We start from the raw sequence: 17158 nt of genomic DNA, 5'->3' as shown, positions 1-17158 counted from the left end.
GCAGAGGAAAGGAATCTTACTCTAGGAGATGGGTTTAATAATTTAGACATTCTCTCAGCTGGGGCCCATTGACCAGTACAAAATCACCTTTTGATTCATGATATATTTTGAGACAAAACATACTCACCCATTGGATTCCCAACACTAGTCTGGCCTTGTATTGTTTTCTGTAGTAGACAAAACCATGCCAATGTACTGTTGGAGAATCCCAGCACGCAAGCTGACATCATCACTACTTTTTCCCCTCCTGTCTTTGTATTAGACCATCAGGCACACAGTCGTAGAAATAGCCTCCACAGGGCTTGGGAAGGCTGCTCAGAGTGGGAGCCTTTGGGCCTGTCCCTTGAAGTGTTGATAGGATCCTAATCTTCCCCTCACAGTCAGCATTGGCACAGGAGACATACATTTTCCAAAGGAATTTTTGCGAAATATTTCCATAGTAGACTTTGCCCTTGCTTCAAATCCAGGGCTTGATCATTCAGTGTACTGATATCTGTACTGAGTGACTACCACCTGATTTAACTCCAGGCTGAGAGCCAAGGCCAGGTCCTGTCTCAGAAGAACCACACTGAGGATGGGGAAGGGAGGTGACATTCATTGAGCTCCTACTATGTGTCAAAACCATGGAAGCACAGGGGACAGAAGGTCCTCCCCAAAGGCTTTAGCCTGGCTGGGGGCAGACGTGAAAGAAAATGAACATTTCTTAAGCACTTACTCTATGTCAGAAACAACTTTCAAGGGCTGTCCCTGTATTTGCTTACAGCCCACCTGTGAGGTTGGCACTGGTCCTATCTCCTCATGAGAGGGTAATTATTCCCTCTGTAATCAGAGAACTACTCAGAGCTGTGGTGGGATCCACAGGGGCTTCTGGAACATGAAAGGAGAACAAGGAGTCTGTCGTACGAGGGATTCTGCAAAAGTGACTCAGGGAAAATCTGGACGTGGAGAAGGGAGCTCGGGGTGAAGGGAGCAGCGGCCACTGGGCAGGGACAGGCAGCGGGTTATCGAGGGGGTAGGCCATGTTCCGGCCCTTGCAGCCGCAGCTGAGTCTGCTAGAATCCAGGAGAGAGACAAGAACCTGAGCAGGGAGAGCCAAGTGGGGGCCCCAGGGAGCCCGCAGCAACGCGCCCTCTGACTTTGCTGTCCACAGTAAACAGAAAGTTCCATGTGTTTTAGCACAGAACTGAGAGGCTCAGGCTGAGCAACTGTGGATGCAAATGAGGCTGTTTGCAGCCCCTGCCTGGCAGTGGGGCCTAGAGAAGAGGCGTTCTTAGCATCCAGAGTGGGAGTGCAGGCTGCTCTGCGGTCAAGCAGCGGCCCAGAGCCCAGGTTTCCTGGAAGGGGCGGGCGTCTGGGGCATGGGTACCCTCCGCTCTTTGAAGGGAACTGAGTTGCCCATTCTCTCCCCTGCTGTGCGTGGCCTGCAAGTGAGGGCAGGGTCTTTGGTTTGTTTACAAAGTCAAATGTGGCTTCTAAAAAAAAACAATCGAAGCCTCATAGTTCCTCTCTTCTTCTGCTAAACAAAGGCACTTGGTTCCTGTAGCAATTCTAGACACAGAAACATAACCTGGAAAGGAAATGACAAGCTCTGTTAATTATGCCTCTCTGCAACCCACGCAGAGACGACCACATGGAGGTAGAGTTCGCTGTACAGTGCGTTCTTCATCATCATTCACAACCTCTCAACAGCTTCCGCCGTCCACTGAGCACAGAGTCTGCTCCAGGCGCTGGGCTGGCATCTTACAGACAACATCTTCTTTAGTCCCCAGACAACCCAGGGCCTATTGTCACCGCCATTCTGTGCTGTGCTGCTGAATATTTTACAACTGGCGAGGGTGGGGGGAAGCCCTGATTTGTAGTGGTTGCTGCTTGCTATGGTGTAAATACTCCCACTACGGCCAATTTCAAGCTACCAACTTGATGCTACTGAAAGCAGCGTTGGGAAGAAGAAAGGTTTGCATTCCTTTATTGACAAGTAGAATTAGCTGAGCAACTTGCTCAGGCTTATACAGTAAGATTCTCAGTAGGAGGGACTCTCCATCCTCCCAGGGACTGAAGGTATTGAGGTTTTCAGTGCCCTGGGGCCCAGTGAAGCTGAGAACTTTCAGGGCTCAGCTATTCTTGTACAGTGAAGAAGGTCCCACCCGAAAGGCTAATAGTGTCTTGTTAAGAAACAGCAATAGTGGGTGAGAAAAAGCAAGTAAAGCCACAACAGCAGAAGGATGTGATAGATGCTCTGCTGAGATGTGCTGCACAGTAATTCTCCCTGTATGGTATGGTAGCTCGCCCAACTGTTCTCACAGTGTTAGACATTTATAGAGTTTCTAGTGTTTCGTTAGTACTGTCTAAACGTTTCCTTTGCGGACCGAGCCTGCTTTGAATTTCAAGACAAAGTTCCGGAAGCAGAATTACTGGGTCCAAGGGTGTGGACATTTGAATGCCCTTGATATAGATAGTCAAATTATTCTCTGAAGACTGCGCGAACTCACAAGCTCTTTGCTCTGAGAACCACTTTCTTCCAGGAAAAACAGACATATAAATAAACAGGTGGGGTGTACGGTGCCGAGCTGGCCCGCCGGGTGTAGTGGAGCATGGTGGGTGGCTATTTGTAATTCTGCGTTCTGTCTGAAGAGCTCACAGAATGTGGGACGACAGAAGGCTTAGCTCAGGGATCCTCAAAGTGTGTCCCTGGACCAGCTGCATGAGTATCACCTGTTAGAGATGCCAGATCTCAGGTCCCACCCCAGACCTGCTGAGTCAGATGCTCTGGGGGTGGGCCCCAGCACGGTGTGTGTTACCAAGCCCTCCAGGGACTCCCGTGTCTGCTAGAGTCTGGGAACCAAGGCCATAGAATGACTGGGAACAGCTGTATCTAGGCAGATGGAGCCAGGTGGGAGAGATGCAATACAACTGGAGATTCTAGAACTCAGAGAGGCTGGGTCATGGTGTACCTGATCGAAGAGAAGAAGGCAGAAGAGGGAGATGGGAAGTGAGGGGACCCAAGCCTGGACTTTGGGGTCCAGAACAGAGCATGACACTGACCTGAGGCTTTTCATGCGGGCTGACAAGGACAAGAGACAATGACAAGAGTGTGTCACTGTAAAAGGGTAATATTAAGAGCGAATAATGGCCAGCATTTATTGAGTGCTTACTGTATGCCCAAAGCTTTGCATGTACCGACTCATCTAAAGCTCGTGACCCTGAGATAGGGACTGTCGTTACTCCCATTTTACAGACAAGGAAACTGAGGCCAGGGAGGTTAGGTAACTTGCTCAAGGTCGCATAGGGGAAAGCAGCCAAGTGAATCTTGCACTAGGCCGCTGACCCTAGAACCCCTGCCCTTGACCCTTGGCCGCTGACCATGCTACACAGAGCTCAGAGAGGGAGGAGACCCTGTGTGCACTCCTAGTTTGGGCCATCGTGAGAAAAGAATGCTGAAGCTTGGAAGATTCAGATTTGTTCCATAAGGGAAGGGGAAGGGGGAGAAGATAATTAGGACTTCCAGATCACCTACTGGGTATGCACGGTTTCTCATTTAATTCTTACGCCATCCTTATTCTACCGATGCTGAAACCGGGTCTGGAAGAAGTCAGATAACTTGTCCCTCTGCCCTGCTTCTAAGAGGCATATGGAGGCTTGAGTCCAGGTCACTCTGCCCTCCAAGTCCGGGCTCTGTCCCCCCTGCTGTGCTGCCTGCCATTAATAGCTGTCATTTCCTGAGCTCCTGCCCTGTGCCCGGCACCGCGTTATCCCGTGTGACGCTCACAGGAATTCTCAAGCTGGGCTGTATTGTCCCCGCTGTGAGCACAGAGAGCAGAGCCCGAGTGAGCAGTCCGTCAGTGATGGCGTGGACGTTTCTCTTGTTCCCCACGGCTCTGACTCTCTGCTCTCTGGAGCATGGTGGGACTGCACATCTTCATCCCCGGCCTCGCCCCGGCTTTGGAAAGTGACATGTGAAAACGACAGGTGTGGTGTGTCACTTGTGGGCAGAAACTGTGAGAGCAGGAGTGAAGTGTGCTGCGTCTCTTTCCCCTGCTGCAGCATCTGTGAGACAAGGGCAGCAGCGCAGCCTTCCTCCGCCTGGGCCTGAGGGAGGACGAGAGGGACCAGAGCCCCAGCCCACCCGCAGTGGACATGTGGTGCAAGGGAGAGGGGAGCCTGTGTTGTTTCTAGCCCCTGAGATGTGGTATTGTCACTTGAGCATAACCTAGCCCACCCTCGCTGATGCAGGAGTGGTGCTGGGGCCCAACGCACTGTCCACGTCTACGTCCCGAGTAAAACTTTCCTACCACCAACTTGTACCTCTGTTAATGCCTTCAGAACTCAATGATATTAGGGGTGAAGAAGAGCTAAAAGGCTGCCTTCTTCTTCTTTTCAGTTGCTCAAAATGATGCTCCCAGTTTTTGCCCTTTGGTGGTTCTGCCCTCCCTCACAGAGAAAGGTAAGTGCGCTGTCTTCAATCTCTCTGATGAGACTAGCAGCTCATCTTTCTCTTCTTCCTCCTTGCTTTTGTCCAGTAGTTGATAGCTCCCAGGACCCTCTCACGTTCACTCCTTCAAGCTCCTATCAATTGCACATGCGTAGAGAGGGCAAATACCAGCCCATTTCACAGATGAGGAAACCAACTCGTAGGAATTCAATACCTTGGCCAAATAACGCAATTAATTGGAAACAGAGTGGGACTTAAGCCCAGTTCTCCCAATTTTCATTCTGAGGATTGTTTGGCCCCATTGAGTATTGCCTAGACCTTCACACTCCTGGGCCAATGTCAAGAATAGTGCTATTTGTGGCCAGAAAGTGGAAGAGGTCAGCTCTCCCACGTGCAGAAGAGTTGGGGCTCACAGCCATCAGCACACAGGCATGGTGACATCTAAGACTGGGCACTGGCCCTGGGAGGCTGAGGCTGCCACCCCCTCCTGCATGTCGTCCTCGGGCTCCCACCCCATGCCCTGTCTGCTCACGAGGCGGCAGGAAGTTCGGGGAGGTGGGTGCGGTGGGACCTCTCAGGATGGGGTGAGGTGGAGGCAGGCAGGCGAGTGTGGGTCTCGATGCACATCCCTTTTCTGCCTTCCCATAGTCAGCAAATGAGAGGCTCCAAGAGAGCCCAAGCAACGTTAATTCCTGTCCTGTGACATGATGTCTGAGGGGCTCTGGACAGCTGTCATTACCGTCCTGGCTGAAGACACAGAATATAGCTTGTGTAGGAGGGAGTCATTACAGTCAAGGCTATGGCTGAAAGGGTCAATGTCCTCAGCCCGTGTTGTCAGTTTCCTCCACTCAGTTAAAAGGGCTGACTTTGAAGATTGCATATATGTATGCATGTATGTTTTTTTCCTGCACATTCTATACAGAATTTTTATCTCCAAGCACTTTAAGACTTTATGCCTAAGACTTTAGATCTAAGCACTCTGCACATGGGATCTGGTGTTAGCTTGCTGCAATATTGTGAGGCAGGAATTGTTATTGCCATGTCATGGATGGTGGAGGTGGGGCTAGAGAGAGGTTAATAACTTAAGCCCAAGGCCAAACAACTAATACATGTCCGAGCCAGACTTTGATTTGAGTTTTATCAAGATAATGTACAAATGATTGAAATAATCAAATAGTCCCAAAAGATTTCTGGTGTAAAAAAACCCAACTGGTTCCCTGTCTCACCTCCACCCACCTCCATTCCCACTCCTGGAGGCCACCACGGTCAACTCTTTTGGCTATTTTTTTCTCACCGTGGCCTCTGTGTTTCTAAATAATACACGAATCCTGCTATTCCTTGATTTGTCAATTTTGGAAGTAACTGTTGAGTTCCTGCTTTGAGAGATGAGAACTCGGGGCTCTCCTTTAGCACTTCCTTTCCAATTTTCCTCTTTCACTCTCAAAATCTAGTAATATCAAGACTTGGGGTTGAAACAAGGGTATTAATTGTTACGGCTCACTAGGGAGCCAACGAGGGTGAGAGCAATCTCCTGCTATTATTACCAACCACCGTGGACAGGGATCATCAGCTGATGCTTCTGTTTTCAGCCCCACGTTCACCCCTGCCTTCCATGGCACCTCTTGCTTCTTGGCTCCCAGGGGGATCCGTGGAGCAAATCGGTCTCGTCCGCACCCCCGCCTGTAGGTACCTGGGGTGTTAGTTATTGCACGCTGCTGTGTCTGTTAGCCCACCTCCTTCTCCTTTTCTTCATCTAAAAATTTGCTGACATCCCTTGTCTGCTATTTGCTCGTTCCTGTTCTTTTCTTTGCGAGTTTAGACTTTTTTATTCCGTTACTTTGTTTCGGAGTGGTTTGTGGCAGGAGAGAAGATAAATGTGCCGTATTAAATTAATTAAAAGCAATCATACAGTACTTTTTGAAACTCTTCAACATGTAATGAAGACTTCATTTTGTGCTCAGCACTGTACTCAGTGTTTGATCTTCATACAAACCTCAAGAGACAGGTCCCATCTTATTATTCGTTGGTTACAGAACATTCAAGCAGCACCGAAATTTAACAGGAAAGATTACGTAGTTGTTTAGAAGTTACTCTCTGTCACTTAATGCATTAGACTATTTCCTTCCAATCTCCTTAGGCCTTCTGTATGGTCTGAAGTAGTTGTAATCTCTCTACACTGTTCTATTTTGTGTTTTTATCTAATATTGCATCACGTGTATATTTCCAAATTGTTATATATCTCTCTAAGTTATGCATTCACGCATGCGTGTGTATATTCATTCATTCATTCATTCATTCATTCATTCATTCATCTGTCTACATTTCTACTTTCACGATGCTCCCAATCTGGTGATAAAGGGAAAGGTAAGTGTTAAAAAAGGACGGTACAGTGTCATCAGCGACAGCTGTCCTCTTACTCCACCAGGTAGACAGACTGCAGTTCACTAACTCATTCCTCTATTTTTGGACATTTGATTCTTTTTGACTCTTCATCACTGTGAAAATACCACAATGAAGGCTTGGGTATATAAATCTCTTGCCAACATGCAGATTACTTCCTGGGGGCACATTCTCCAAAGTGGAATTATTGAGTTCGAGAATTTTATATTTTAAGACTCTCGATTTCTTTTGCCAAATTAGTCTCAAACAGTTTTTCCTAGTAGCATGCATACCAGCAGTGAATTAAAGTGTTTTTTCCATCACGTCTTTGCCATCTTTAACTATTATCATGAAAAAGTTATTTATTAAATTGATAGATAAACAGTGCTTTCATATCCTAAAGTCAAATGCATACTGTTAGATATGAGTATATCAAAACATAAATATCTTCGAGTGATTTTTACAATGCCTCCACCCTGGTTTTTGCTAAACATTTGTGTTACTGAGACTTGAACTAGTGACAAAAGAAAGAAAAGGGATGGAGTATTGCACATCTCCTTTCACACACGCACAAAGTCTATGCATGTGAGTAGATGTTTCCAAGGTGGAATGAGGTGTCACAGTATTTTTAAATGTACCTCTGACAAGCGTGACTTGAAAACAGGAGAGATGTCGGAGCTGACCTTCCATCTGTGCTTAGAGTTCCCACACTGGAAATAAGAGTCTGAGCATGTTCCTTTGATGTGACTCAGAGGGAAGGCGTAATTCTGCCTTCAGGGTATTGATATGTCAACGTGATTTTGACATGGATTTTGTGTGTGTACGCGCGCATGCACGCACATGTGTGTATGCACTGTGCATACTTAAAATGCTCATCTTTATGCACTTTCTATTCAGGAAAAAAAGGAATGTTCGTTAAATACCAAACATTTCATAAATCATTTAGTGCTCATAAGAAAGCTAGATGGTAGCAAGATCTGTTTTTTAAACAAGGAAACTGAGGCTCGGAGAGGTTAAATGACCAGGCTGGGATTGGAGCCCACATGTATCTGGGCCCCACAGAGTTAGATAAGAACATTTGGTTTGAGTTTCTGGAAAGGGTGACGGAGATGGACTTTTGAGTCCTAGCCTTGTCTGGAGCCCTAACCTGTCAGCCTTGTTTCTTGTGGGCGTGTGTGTATAAGCAGCCCATTCGAAGTCTACTGCAAGAAGGGGGTTCTGATGCTCTGATTGGCCAATGGGGATGGTATGAAGATGAAGGTGATTTCTGGACTCTCAGGCCTGTCTTGGGTACATACTATGTGCTAGACACTACTCTAAGCACTTCGTTTATGTTGCTCCAGAGAAGGCTTCTAACACATTAGCTGATTTAAAGATGGCAGGAGTATGCCAAATGGGCAAGTTTCAGGAAGTCTTTCCAGAGATAGCCGTTTGCATGTGCAAAGGCCCTGAGGCACGAAACAGCATGGGGCATTCAGACATTGGAGACAGTTCGGTATGGCCAGCATAGGGCAATCAGCCGGGTTGAGGCTGAAGATGATCAGTGGAGAAAAGCTGTAACCTAAGCAGGAGCTTGTAGGAGCCTTCCTACTGGGTTTAGAATTAGACCGTGGCAAGATCTCTTGGGATGGCTGAGTGAGCAGGAAAGTGACAGCATGCTCTAGGGCAGGCAACTGTAGAGAAGCATGTTAGGGCAACACAGATCATCTTTCACTTCAGCTTAGGTGAATTCAGCGAATATGTATATGCCAGCCACTTTTGATTAATGGATTCTGAATTTTCATTTATATTCCAGAAAAGGCATTGGGCTGGCAGTTAGAGGTCTTGATTGCAAAGATAAGACCCCACATTTTAGGCAGGAGAAATGCACAGGAAGAAAAATTTAAGGAGATGAGCCACTTACCACAGTGAAGTTATTTCCAGGTTGCAGTGGGAACATGGGGAAGGCTCCCCCAAATTCACTGCAGACCCCAGGCGCATCATGGCCGGGCTGGGACATTAAGGATGAGGTGCAGTTGTCAGATGGCCAAGAGGGGAAAAGGAGCATCGTGGGCAGAGGGAGGTGCAGGAACAGAAGCCCAGGGGCATGCGTTAGATGGCACATGCAGGGAAATACAAGTAGTTCAGGATTGCAGGGCCAGCAAAGGGCAGGACGGAGGCTGGATGGGGACAGAGTCCAAAAAATAGAATGCCTTGGGTACCGCAGATCCTGGAAGGGCTTTACACAGTTACTCAATGAGCTTTAAAACTGTTCCAAAGCTCTCCCTTTGGGCTGTGAGGGGGATGCATTGGTGGGTGGACAAACTAGATTTGGGGGAAATGAGAACAATTGTGTCATCTGTGAATAGAGCACCATTTTACTCTCTTCGAGAAAAAAGTGTACATTTTTTTAAACAAGCAAAACAGTAAAGATATCATTTCTTCCTAAGAGAAAATGTCCATTGCTTCTTTTTTTTTTTTTTTTTTAAAGATTTTATTTATTTATTCTCCCCCCAAAGCCCCAGTAGATAGTTGTATGTCATAGCTGCACATCCCTCCAGCCGCTGTATGTGGGACGCGGCCTCAGCATGGCCGGAGAAGCGGTGCGTCGGTGCGCGCCCGGGATCCGAAGCCGGGCCGCCAGCAGCGGAGCGCGCGCACTTAACCGCTAAGCCACGGGGCCGGCCCTCCATTGCTTCTTAAAAGACCCAGAACAACCAATCCAGAGAGGATGCTCGGGGTTAGAGTGAGTTGTCTTCTCAGGCGCAGGAGCCTGCCTTTAGGATGGCGGCTATCACCTCCTCTCCTGCATGCTCAATTGTTAGATTGTCCAAGGGCTTACTCAGAAGCCCTTCTCTTAGAGGTCCCACTGAAGCAAAGTGAGTGTTTGGATTGCAAGCCAGAGGAAAACACAGAATATGAGTCTTTAGAAATTTGTATCTGTATTCGAAATCCATTTCACCTGAAGAACTTCAAAATACCCTTTAGAAAATGCCCCAGCCCTTGATGGGGAGCCCCCTCGGAGCAGCGGGTGCAGCGCAGACTGCTACCAGCAGGGGGAGCTGTGAGTGAGGCTGCCGCTGAGAAGGTACGCGGTGGTCCGGAGAAGGATGCCTTGTTCAAGGCTGCCCCGCTCAGCTTTCCACCACCTCCCCTAGCCTCATCTGGAGCTCAGCGACAGCGACAAAGCCTGGATTCGGGAGGGATAGATGGAAATAGAAGCGGCTGCGCGAACAGTCTCTGGGGCCACGAAATTGTAGTCAATTAACTTTGTCAGCTTTGCCTCTGTCTTACTTTCTACAGTGCCAGTGGGTTGATGGAATTCAGTTGATCTTTTCTGCAAATGTTTTCCATTAAGCTGGCGACAGAGTCGTGTGAGCCTAAAAAATGTGAGCTGGCAGGGAGCGTGCATGGCCTCTAATTGAGGGAAGCAGCGGGACTTCGTGGTGCGGCAATGGGCTGTGAAGTCAGTCTGCCCAGCTTCCAATCCTATTCCGTCACTGTGTGCTCCGGGGCCAGATTTCTCAGCCTCTCCATGCCTCAGTTTGCCTCTGTGAAATGAGGATGATGGTGAAAAATAAGAAATATCAATCCAGTAGGCTTGCGTTGAAGAGTAAACAAAGTACACCGTGCAACGCAGAACCCAATAGAGAGCGAGTCTTCAAGACATGTTGGGAATAATTCCCAACTCCAAATGCATCTTTTCACAGGGAGGCAAAGAGAGAGAAAGTAACTCTCCCTAGTCACAGCCAGCTAATGGCAGAGCTATAAAATGACGGATTTTTAAATTCCTATGTATTGAGTGGCTGAATATGTCGATCACTGTGCTAAGAGCTTCCATATTTTAATCCCCACAGCTGCCCTCTGAGGTGTGCACGATGATGTCCATTTTACAGATTTGGAAACTGAGGGTCAGAGAGGCCCAAGGTCACACAGCTAGTAAATGGTAGAGCTGGGATTCAAACTCAGTCTGAATCCAAACCCAGAGTCTCCCCACTGGATATACTGACTCGCGCTGATGGGGTTCCACGAGAATCAGACTCTGGTGTTTAGTCTGCAGGTCATTTTTTAGGGAATGTTTTCAAGAGGGGTGGAGAATGAAAAGGAGGGGTGCCAGACTGGGCAGAGGCGGACGGTGAGCTTCAATGCAGTCTTGGTGGAGGCCTCAGCTGACCTTTTAGGGATGCTGGGGTGATCTTCAAAATAGTTATGCCCCCCACAGTGGTCCCTCCTTGGTATGGGCACCTGAGAAGGGGCATGACCGTCTGGAGGGCATCTCTCCCTGCAAGGGGCTGAGGATGGGGTCTGCCTGCAGGCAGCACTCTCAGCAGCTGGGGCAGAGCCCTTCATTCCTGACGGGGGTCTGGGGACACACCACAGCATGTACCCCAGCAGGGCTATACTTTAATAATCTCATCCCGGACACGTTTCAGGGGCGATGGGTGCTGTCAAAACTGTGCAGGCTGCCCTGCACCAACCAGGTGCACTGCCACCTCCCACTGTAGCCCCTAGTCTGGCGGTGCATTAACCCACACAGGGCTAAACTTAATCCTTTCGTCCTCGGACTGAAAGGCCCAGGTGAGCAGGCACTGACTCCAAAATTGTCTAATGTTTGCATAAACTTAAATTTCCTTTCCTAATATGCTCAGAGCTTACGTGTGTGCACGCACACACACGTACACACATCCCTTGTCGAGGGAGCTCACAGTGCATACTACGTTGCTACTCCGTGAGAATTGCTGTCCAGGAAGAGGTCCCATATTCCAGGGCCCAGCGAGGCATGGCTGGCCAGCATGCCCTGTGTCCTCCGTTCCCACGAGCGTGCTGAGTGAGTTGTCTAGTTGGCAGCTGCAGCACTCAGTGTGTGGTCAACTCTGCTCCCAACCCAGGGCATTTGCCCGGGACCGCGCCGCCTGGGCAACTGGGCTGAGTGTGCACAGCTTCACATCTAGCAGCCCCTTCCCGGCCCTCTTCTCTGCATCTCTGAGACCCAGGGGCTGAGAAGGGGAAAGATGCAGCCGGCAAATGGGGTCATGGCAATGGCAGATTGAAGGAAAATGGGATATGCGTGACAGTGGCCCCCAGCTCGGAAGGCTCCGCTTCTCTCCACAGATGCAGGAGGGCACCTCCAGCCGGCTGGTGAGGGGCTGGATTTGGGACACAGTTATGGTTTTTTCTGCCTTGGCTGTCCCATTCATTCGCTTATTATTCCCCAGTTATTCGCTTATTCATTCAACAAGTGTGTAGTGAGCACATACTCTGTGCCAGGCATGAGGTGCCAGGGCGACGGCAGGGAATAGAGCTGGCAGAAAGCCCTGCCCCACGGAGCCTCATCCGAGTACATCTCTACCAGGCCGCTCCTCCTCTGCTCTGAGCTAACATCGCCTCCTCAAAGACCTCTGACCACCCCATCAGAGCAGCCCCTTCTGCTCTCCCCACCCTTCACCCTGCTTTATTGCCTGCAGACAGCTTATTGCTGTGAGATTTTCTCACGTGTTTCCTTCTCAAGTATTTGTCTGTCCCACCTCTAAAGGGCAGCTGCACAGGGCCGGGGCTGTCTCTGTCCCCTTCACAGCTATGTTTTAGCACCTAGAAGCATGACTGGTACCTAGTCAGTACTCAGGAAATATTTACTGAATGAGTGAATGTATTTCTCTTGCTTCCTTGATAGATTTCATGCTCCAAAGGGCAGGTGTTTTGTAATTCATAGTTTGATCCTAAACACTTAGCAAAGTGTCTGGTATACAGTCGATGCTCAATATTATTTTATTTATGTGTTTTTTTTAAAAGAAAGAATATATATACATATTCACTTTGCTCCAGGTTAGTATTTAAAGCTAATAGTGATTCAATTAATGTTTGTTGAAAGAATGAATAAATAAAGGAAAAAAATAAATGAATGAATGGTGGTGAGAATATTGGAAACCACGTGGGCTATGGGAATCCTTCCTGTGCCACTCCTTAGGTGTGTATGTGACCTTGACCAATGTAAAAGATCTTTCTGAGTCTCAGTTGCCTCACCTGTAAAATGGAGATGATGATGTCTACTTCAAAGAGGTTGTTATTAAGCTTAAAAGAGTTATTATATGTAAAATTGCTGTACCCAATGCCTGGTGAAGGTTGGTATTGTTGGAATAAATAGCTGGATTAGGTCAAGCACCGCCAGTTCTAAGGGATCCCTCTCACAGGTAGTCTTTGTGAATGCTACCCCTGCAATTGTACAGTGTACAACCTGTGCAGCTGTACATAGTGTGCCTGGGAAACATTGATTAATGTTTGCTGAATGATTTTGTCTTAAGCCCTTGTTAGATCTCAAAGGATGGAGAAAACATAGGATTTCTCTTGGTAGCTTCCTCCTAGACAGCACCAGTTTGGTACCTGGTCCGTCAAGGATTTGTTCTATAGAATCTAAGGCACATAGAGCCAAGGATAAAATATGCCAACCTAGGACCTGCCTTTTTTTTTTCAATACGATATTTTCCCCAAGAGTGTTCCCATTTTAACAAGTGGGTAAGCCAGAAAGATTTCATTTCTAAGAGTGGGAATTCAGGCCATTTGACAAGCATTCAGGGGAGCTGTCTTAGACAGGTTACCCTTCCTTGGGCCCTCGAATCATTCTCTGTGGCTGACGAGGAATTAAACCATCTCTGAATGCAGTCTATCAACAGTGGTAGATTTCCTTTAATTTTATGGATTATAATAATTTTACCTGTTAATTAAAAATGGTAATACTGTGCTATGTGGCAAGTGGTTAGTGCTACACAAAGCTTTTTTTTTTTTTTTTTTTTTTTTTTTTAATGATTATTTGGTCATTCCTCATTTATTCTCACCCACTGGTGAGTCTCTGTCTGAATTCTCTGCCCTCCTTAGTGGGGCTGAATTTGATTTATCAAGGAAGCAGTCACCTTCCCCCCACCATGTGCAAAGTCCAGGTGGTGAGAGGGGCCCAGCTCAGGAGAGACGAAGGAGGGCTTCAGCGTGGATGGGAAGGCCAGCAGGGGAGGAGGTGAGAAGGGGATGGAGTCAGAGGATGGAAGGAGAAGGCATTGGTTGTCCTGCTGCAATGGAGTAAGATTTAGGTGATGAGCTCCCCAGCCCTGGAGTATTCAAGCATGTCAGAGATTCTCTCACTGTGCGACAGGGTGGCTTAAATGGCCTCTAAGTTTCCCTTTAAGTTTTCTATTTTTGCAATTCGAATGATTGGCTCAGTTGTGCTTTAAGGTGTGGTTTTTGTTTTTCTTCTGTTTTCCTGATAACGCACCCGCAGGCAAGCAGAAGGCGCTGGGCAGATGTTGGTAGAAGCAGAAGAACTGAGGCGGAGACACTTTCGCACTGGGCGAATCTGAGTTTCAATTCCAGTTCTCTGCCTCCTCTGCGCGACTGCGGGAAAGCCACTTCCCTGCTCTGAGCCTCAGTTTCCTTAAGGCGGTGTTCATAATTTCACCTGCATCCACCAGCTGCTGTGAGATCTGGGTGGAGGCAGGCAGGGAAGGTGCTTAGCAGGGTACCTGACACAGGCAGTAAGTGATTGATCAGAGGTGACGGCAGCAGCTACCCCTATACCACAGTGACCGGAGAGGCAGAGGGCAGGAGTGCAGTCTTGGCAGCTTGACACCACCTGGGTTCAAACCAGCTGTGTGACCTTGGGCAGGTTGCCTCCAGTCCACCAAGAGATCAGGAAGGCCTCTGTCCGATGCTCTTGTTCAATTTCTCAAGGGAGGCCTCTGCATTGTTGGAATGACTTTGCTCAGCTCATGTTGGGTCTCCATATGCATTTGTGCCTCTGGATTTCTGCAGTTTTATCCAGCTCCCCAGGATCACATATAGTGACCCCAAGAAAGAGGAGTTCCAATGCTCCCAGGAGACGCAAGTGTCATGCCATCTCCCAGGTGACCTTTGTATGTGGCAGGAATTTGAGGGGGGCAGTTCACATGATATGAGTCAAACTTCTTAGAGAGAAATCAGATTCAAGCTGAGCCTTTGAATTTCCACTAGGAATTTTCCTCGTGATGCACTTAATAATTTGTCGTGAGGACATGGAGGGATATAGCTCCAAGTCTAGTTTCATGCATATGGTTTGTTCTTAGTTAGAAATTTCTCTAGCAGTGTCTTTGAGGTTAGCCGTGTAAAATATGTGAGCTCTCACAAGCTCATAACCTCAACAGATGCTGGACCATTTCAGACGCCTTTGGAGACTTCTGCCTGCAATATACATGCCACTCAAGGAAACCACTTTGTGAGTCTGCAGTTGAGTCATAAGAAGAAGAGGCAGCTGTGGTGGAGGGGGGATTGGGAGGGGGCAGTCTGGGTCAGGTCCTTGGTTTGCCAATCATGAGCTGTGACTTTGGTCTTGTTATTCTCCACCTCTGAGCCCCAGTTCAGTCCCTTGCAAAATAGTAACACAGTTAATGCCCAGGTTGATGTAGTTATTAAATATCACAGGGTAGATGAAAGTGTTTCATAGGCTGGAATGTGCCACGTAAAAGTGAGATATTATGAAATCGATTGCTTCCTATGTGATTAATTTGCTTCCTATGTGATTAATTAACTAATTGATTTATTCAATAATTATTTATTGATGTCTTGAGGTATGTGGATAATTATAGTCTTAATCTTTATAAAGATGAAAAAAGAATAATATTCCATTTCTCCTTTATTAATTAAGGAACTTCATTAATTAATTCATTCAATACACATTTATGGATTGGGCAGTTCATGCAAAATAGTTATGTTATTATTCCTGTTTAGCACATAGAACACTTAATCAATGCTAGCTACAACTATATTACTACTTCTATTGTTAGTATTTTTTATATGCTATCATGATAGGTCTTGGAGAACCAATGAAAACTGAGGCAGAGTCTTTGATCTCAAGGAGCTCATAATTTAAAAGAGAGATAAAAAACATAAATAAATTGCAATGGGATAGTGGAACAGTAGACATATTTATAAGACACTTAGAGCAGAAGAAGAACTCTTGGTGGGGGTGGTGCAGAAAGGAGTCATAGAAAGGTTTGTTTCCATAGGAAGCAACATCTGAGTTGGGTGTTGGAGGATGGGATGTGTTCACCATGTGAATAAACTGACTTCCCTTTGTACGTGCATGTCAAACAAAGGGGACAGTGAGCAAAGTCACACAACAGAGGTGATTTGCTAGACACAAGACGTGAATTTGTGGTGCTGGGAAGTAGACGGATGAGAGATGAGGCTGGAAAGGCAGGTGAGGGAGGTGGCAGACAGATCATGAGGAATCTTGGAGACCATGTTTTTTTCTAGAAATTCATATAGGATGTGTTTACCCCTGGGAGAGTATTCACTTACAATGGTAGAATCTGAAATTTTGAGTTGAAAGAATATTTATTCTGACTTTCCTTCTATGATGTCCTTTCTAGACGGACATTCAGTCTCCTTGAATATCACTCAAGGACAGTGTTTCGTGTTTCAGGTTGGGCAGTCCCATGAGTAGTGGTGGCAATTCCCAAGATAGGCAATGTAAGAAGGGAGCCGGTTGAAGGGTGTGGGTAAGGATGGAAGTAAGAGTATGTGTTCGGCTTTCAACATGTTGAGTTGGGGATGCCTCGGGGACATCTGCTTGGAGGTGTCTAGTAAGCAGTGACTATCTCAGCATGAAGCTTGGGCACAAGGTCTGGCCTGGAGATATGTTTGATATCATTAGCGTGCTGGTGGTATTTGAAGCCATAGGGATAATGAGATCACCTGTGGAGAGTGTTTCACTATAGATAGTAAAGGTCAAAGACAGACCCCTGAGGAACAGTAGTATTTAAGGGAAGAACAGAAGCCAGAAGGAGCATCTAGAAAGATAGGAGGAGCACTAGCCATGTGTGGTGTCATGGAAACCAGGGGAGGGAGATGTGGTCAGTAATTTCAAGGAAGAGGGGGGATGAAAACATTCATTGGGTTTGTCGTGAAAAGCCCTTTGCAAATTTAGTGGAATGATGAGGGAAGAAACGAAATAGTAGTGATTTGAGAAAGTGGAAACTACAGACTTTTCCTAAGAATCTTGGCTCTGAAGAAAGAGAGAGAATGAGATCGACAGCTAAAAAAAGAATTTTTTAAAGTGGAACTTTAGTTGGTAACCATCCATTTTTAGGTCATGAACCACCTATAATAATGTATTGGAAACAGTATGCCTCCCTATACATACCAAATTTTGCTTATATTTTCAGGGAAATGGACCTCCTGAAACCCAGACCCCAAGTTAAGAAATGTTGTGTTGGAATAAGGTGTTGTTTTGATAGTGGAGAAATTTGAGTATGTTTTTTATGCAAAAAGTATACTGTCGGTGTCCAGGGATAGACTGAAGATAAAGGAGGGATGGGCGTGGGGCTGGAGGGGGGATAATTGATAGAT

General features: G+C 47.0%; 1 protein-coding gene across 2 annotated transcripts in view; it reads left to right on the top strand.

The window, feature by feature from the left end:
• Positions 1-17158, top strand: part of TG (thyroglobulin) — a 262905-nt gene that overhangs the window by 110625 nt on the left and 135122 nt on the right. For both annotated transcript variants that reach the window (XM_087447433.1, XM_087447432.1), the window contains one exon: positions 4379-4441. In XM_087447433.1, the coding sequence (XP_087303559.1) occupies positions 4379-4441 (63 nt within the window). The remainder of the gene's footprint in view (positions 1-4378; positions 4442-17158) is intronic.

The sequence above is a fragment of the Ceratotherium simum genome, chromosome 23 (genome assembly GCF_057802395.1).
Source record: "Ceratotherium simum simum isolate JZ-2026a chromosome 23, ASM5780239v1, whole genome shotgun sequence".
NCBI classification, from domain to species: domain Eukaryota; kingdom Metazoa; phylum Chordata; class Mammalia; order Perissodactyla; family Rhinocerotidae; genus Ceratotherium; species Ceratotherium simum.
This window is presented reverse-complemented; position numbering and strand designations above follow the sequence as displayed.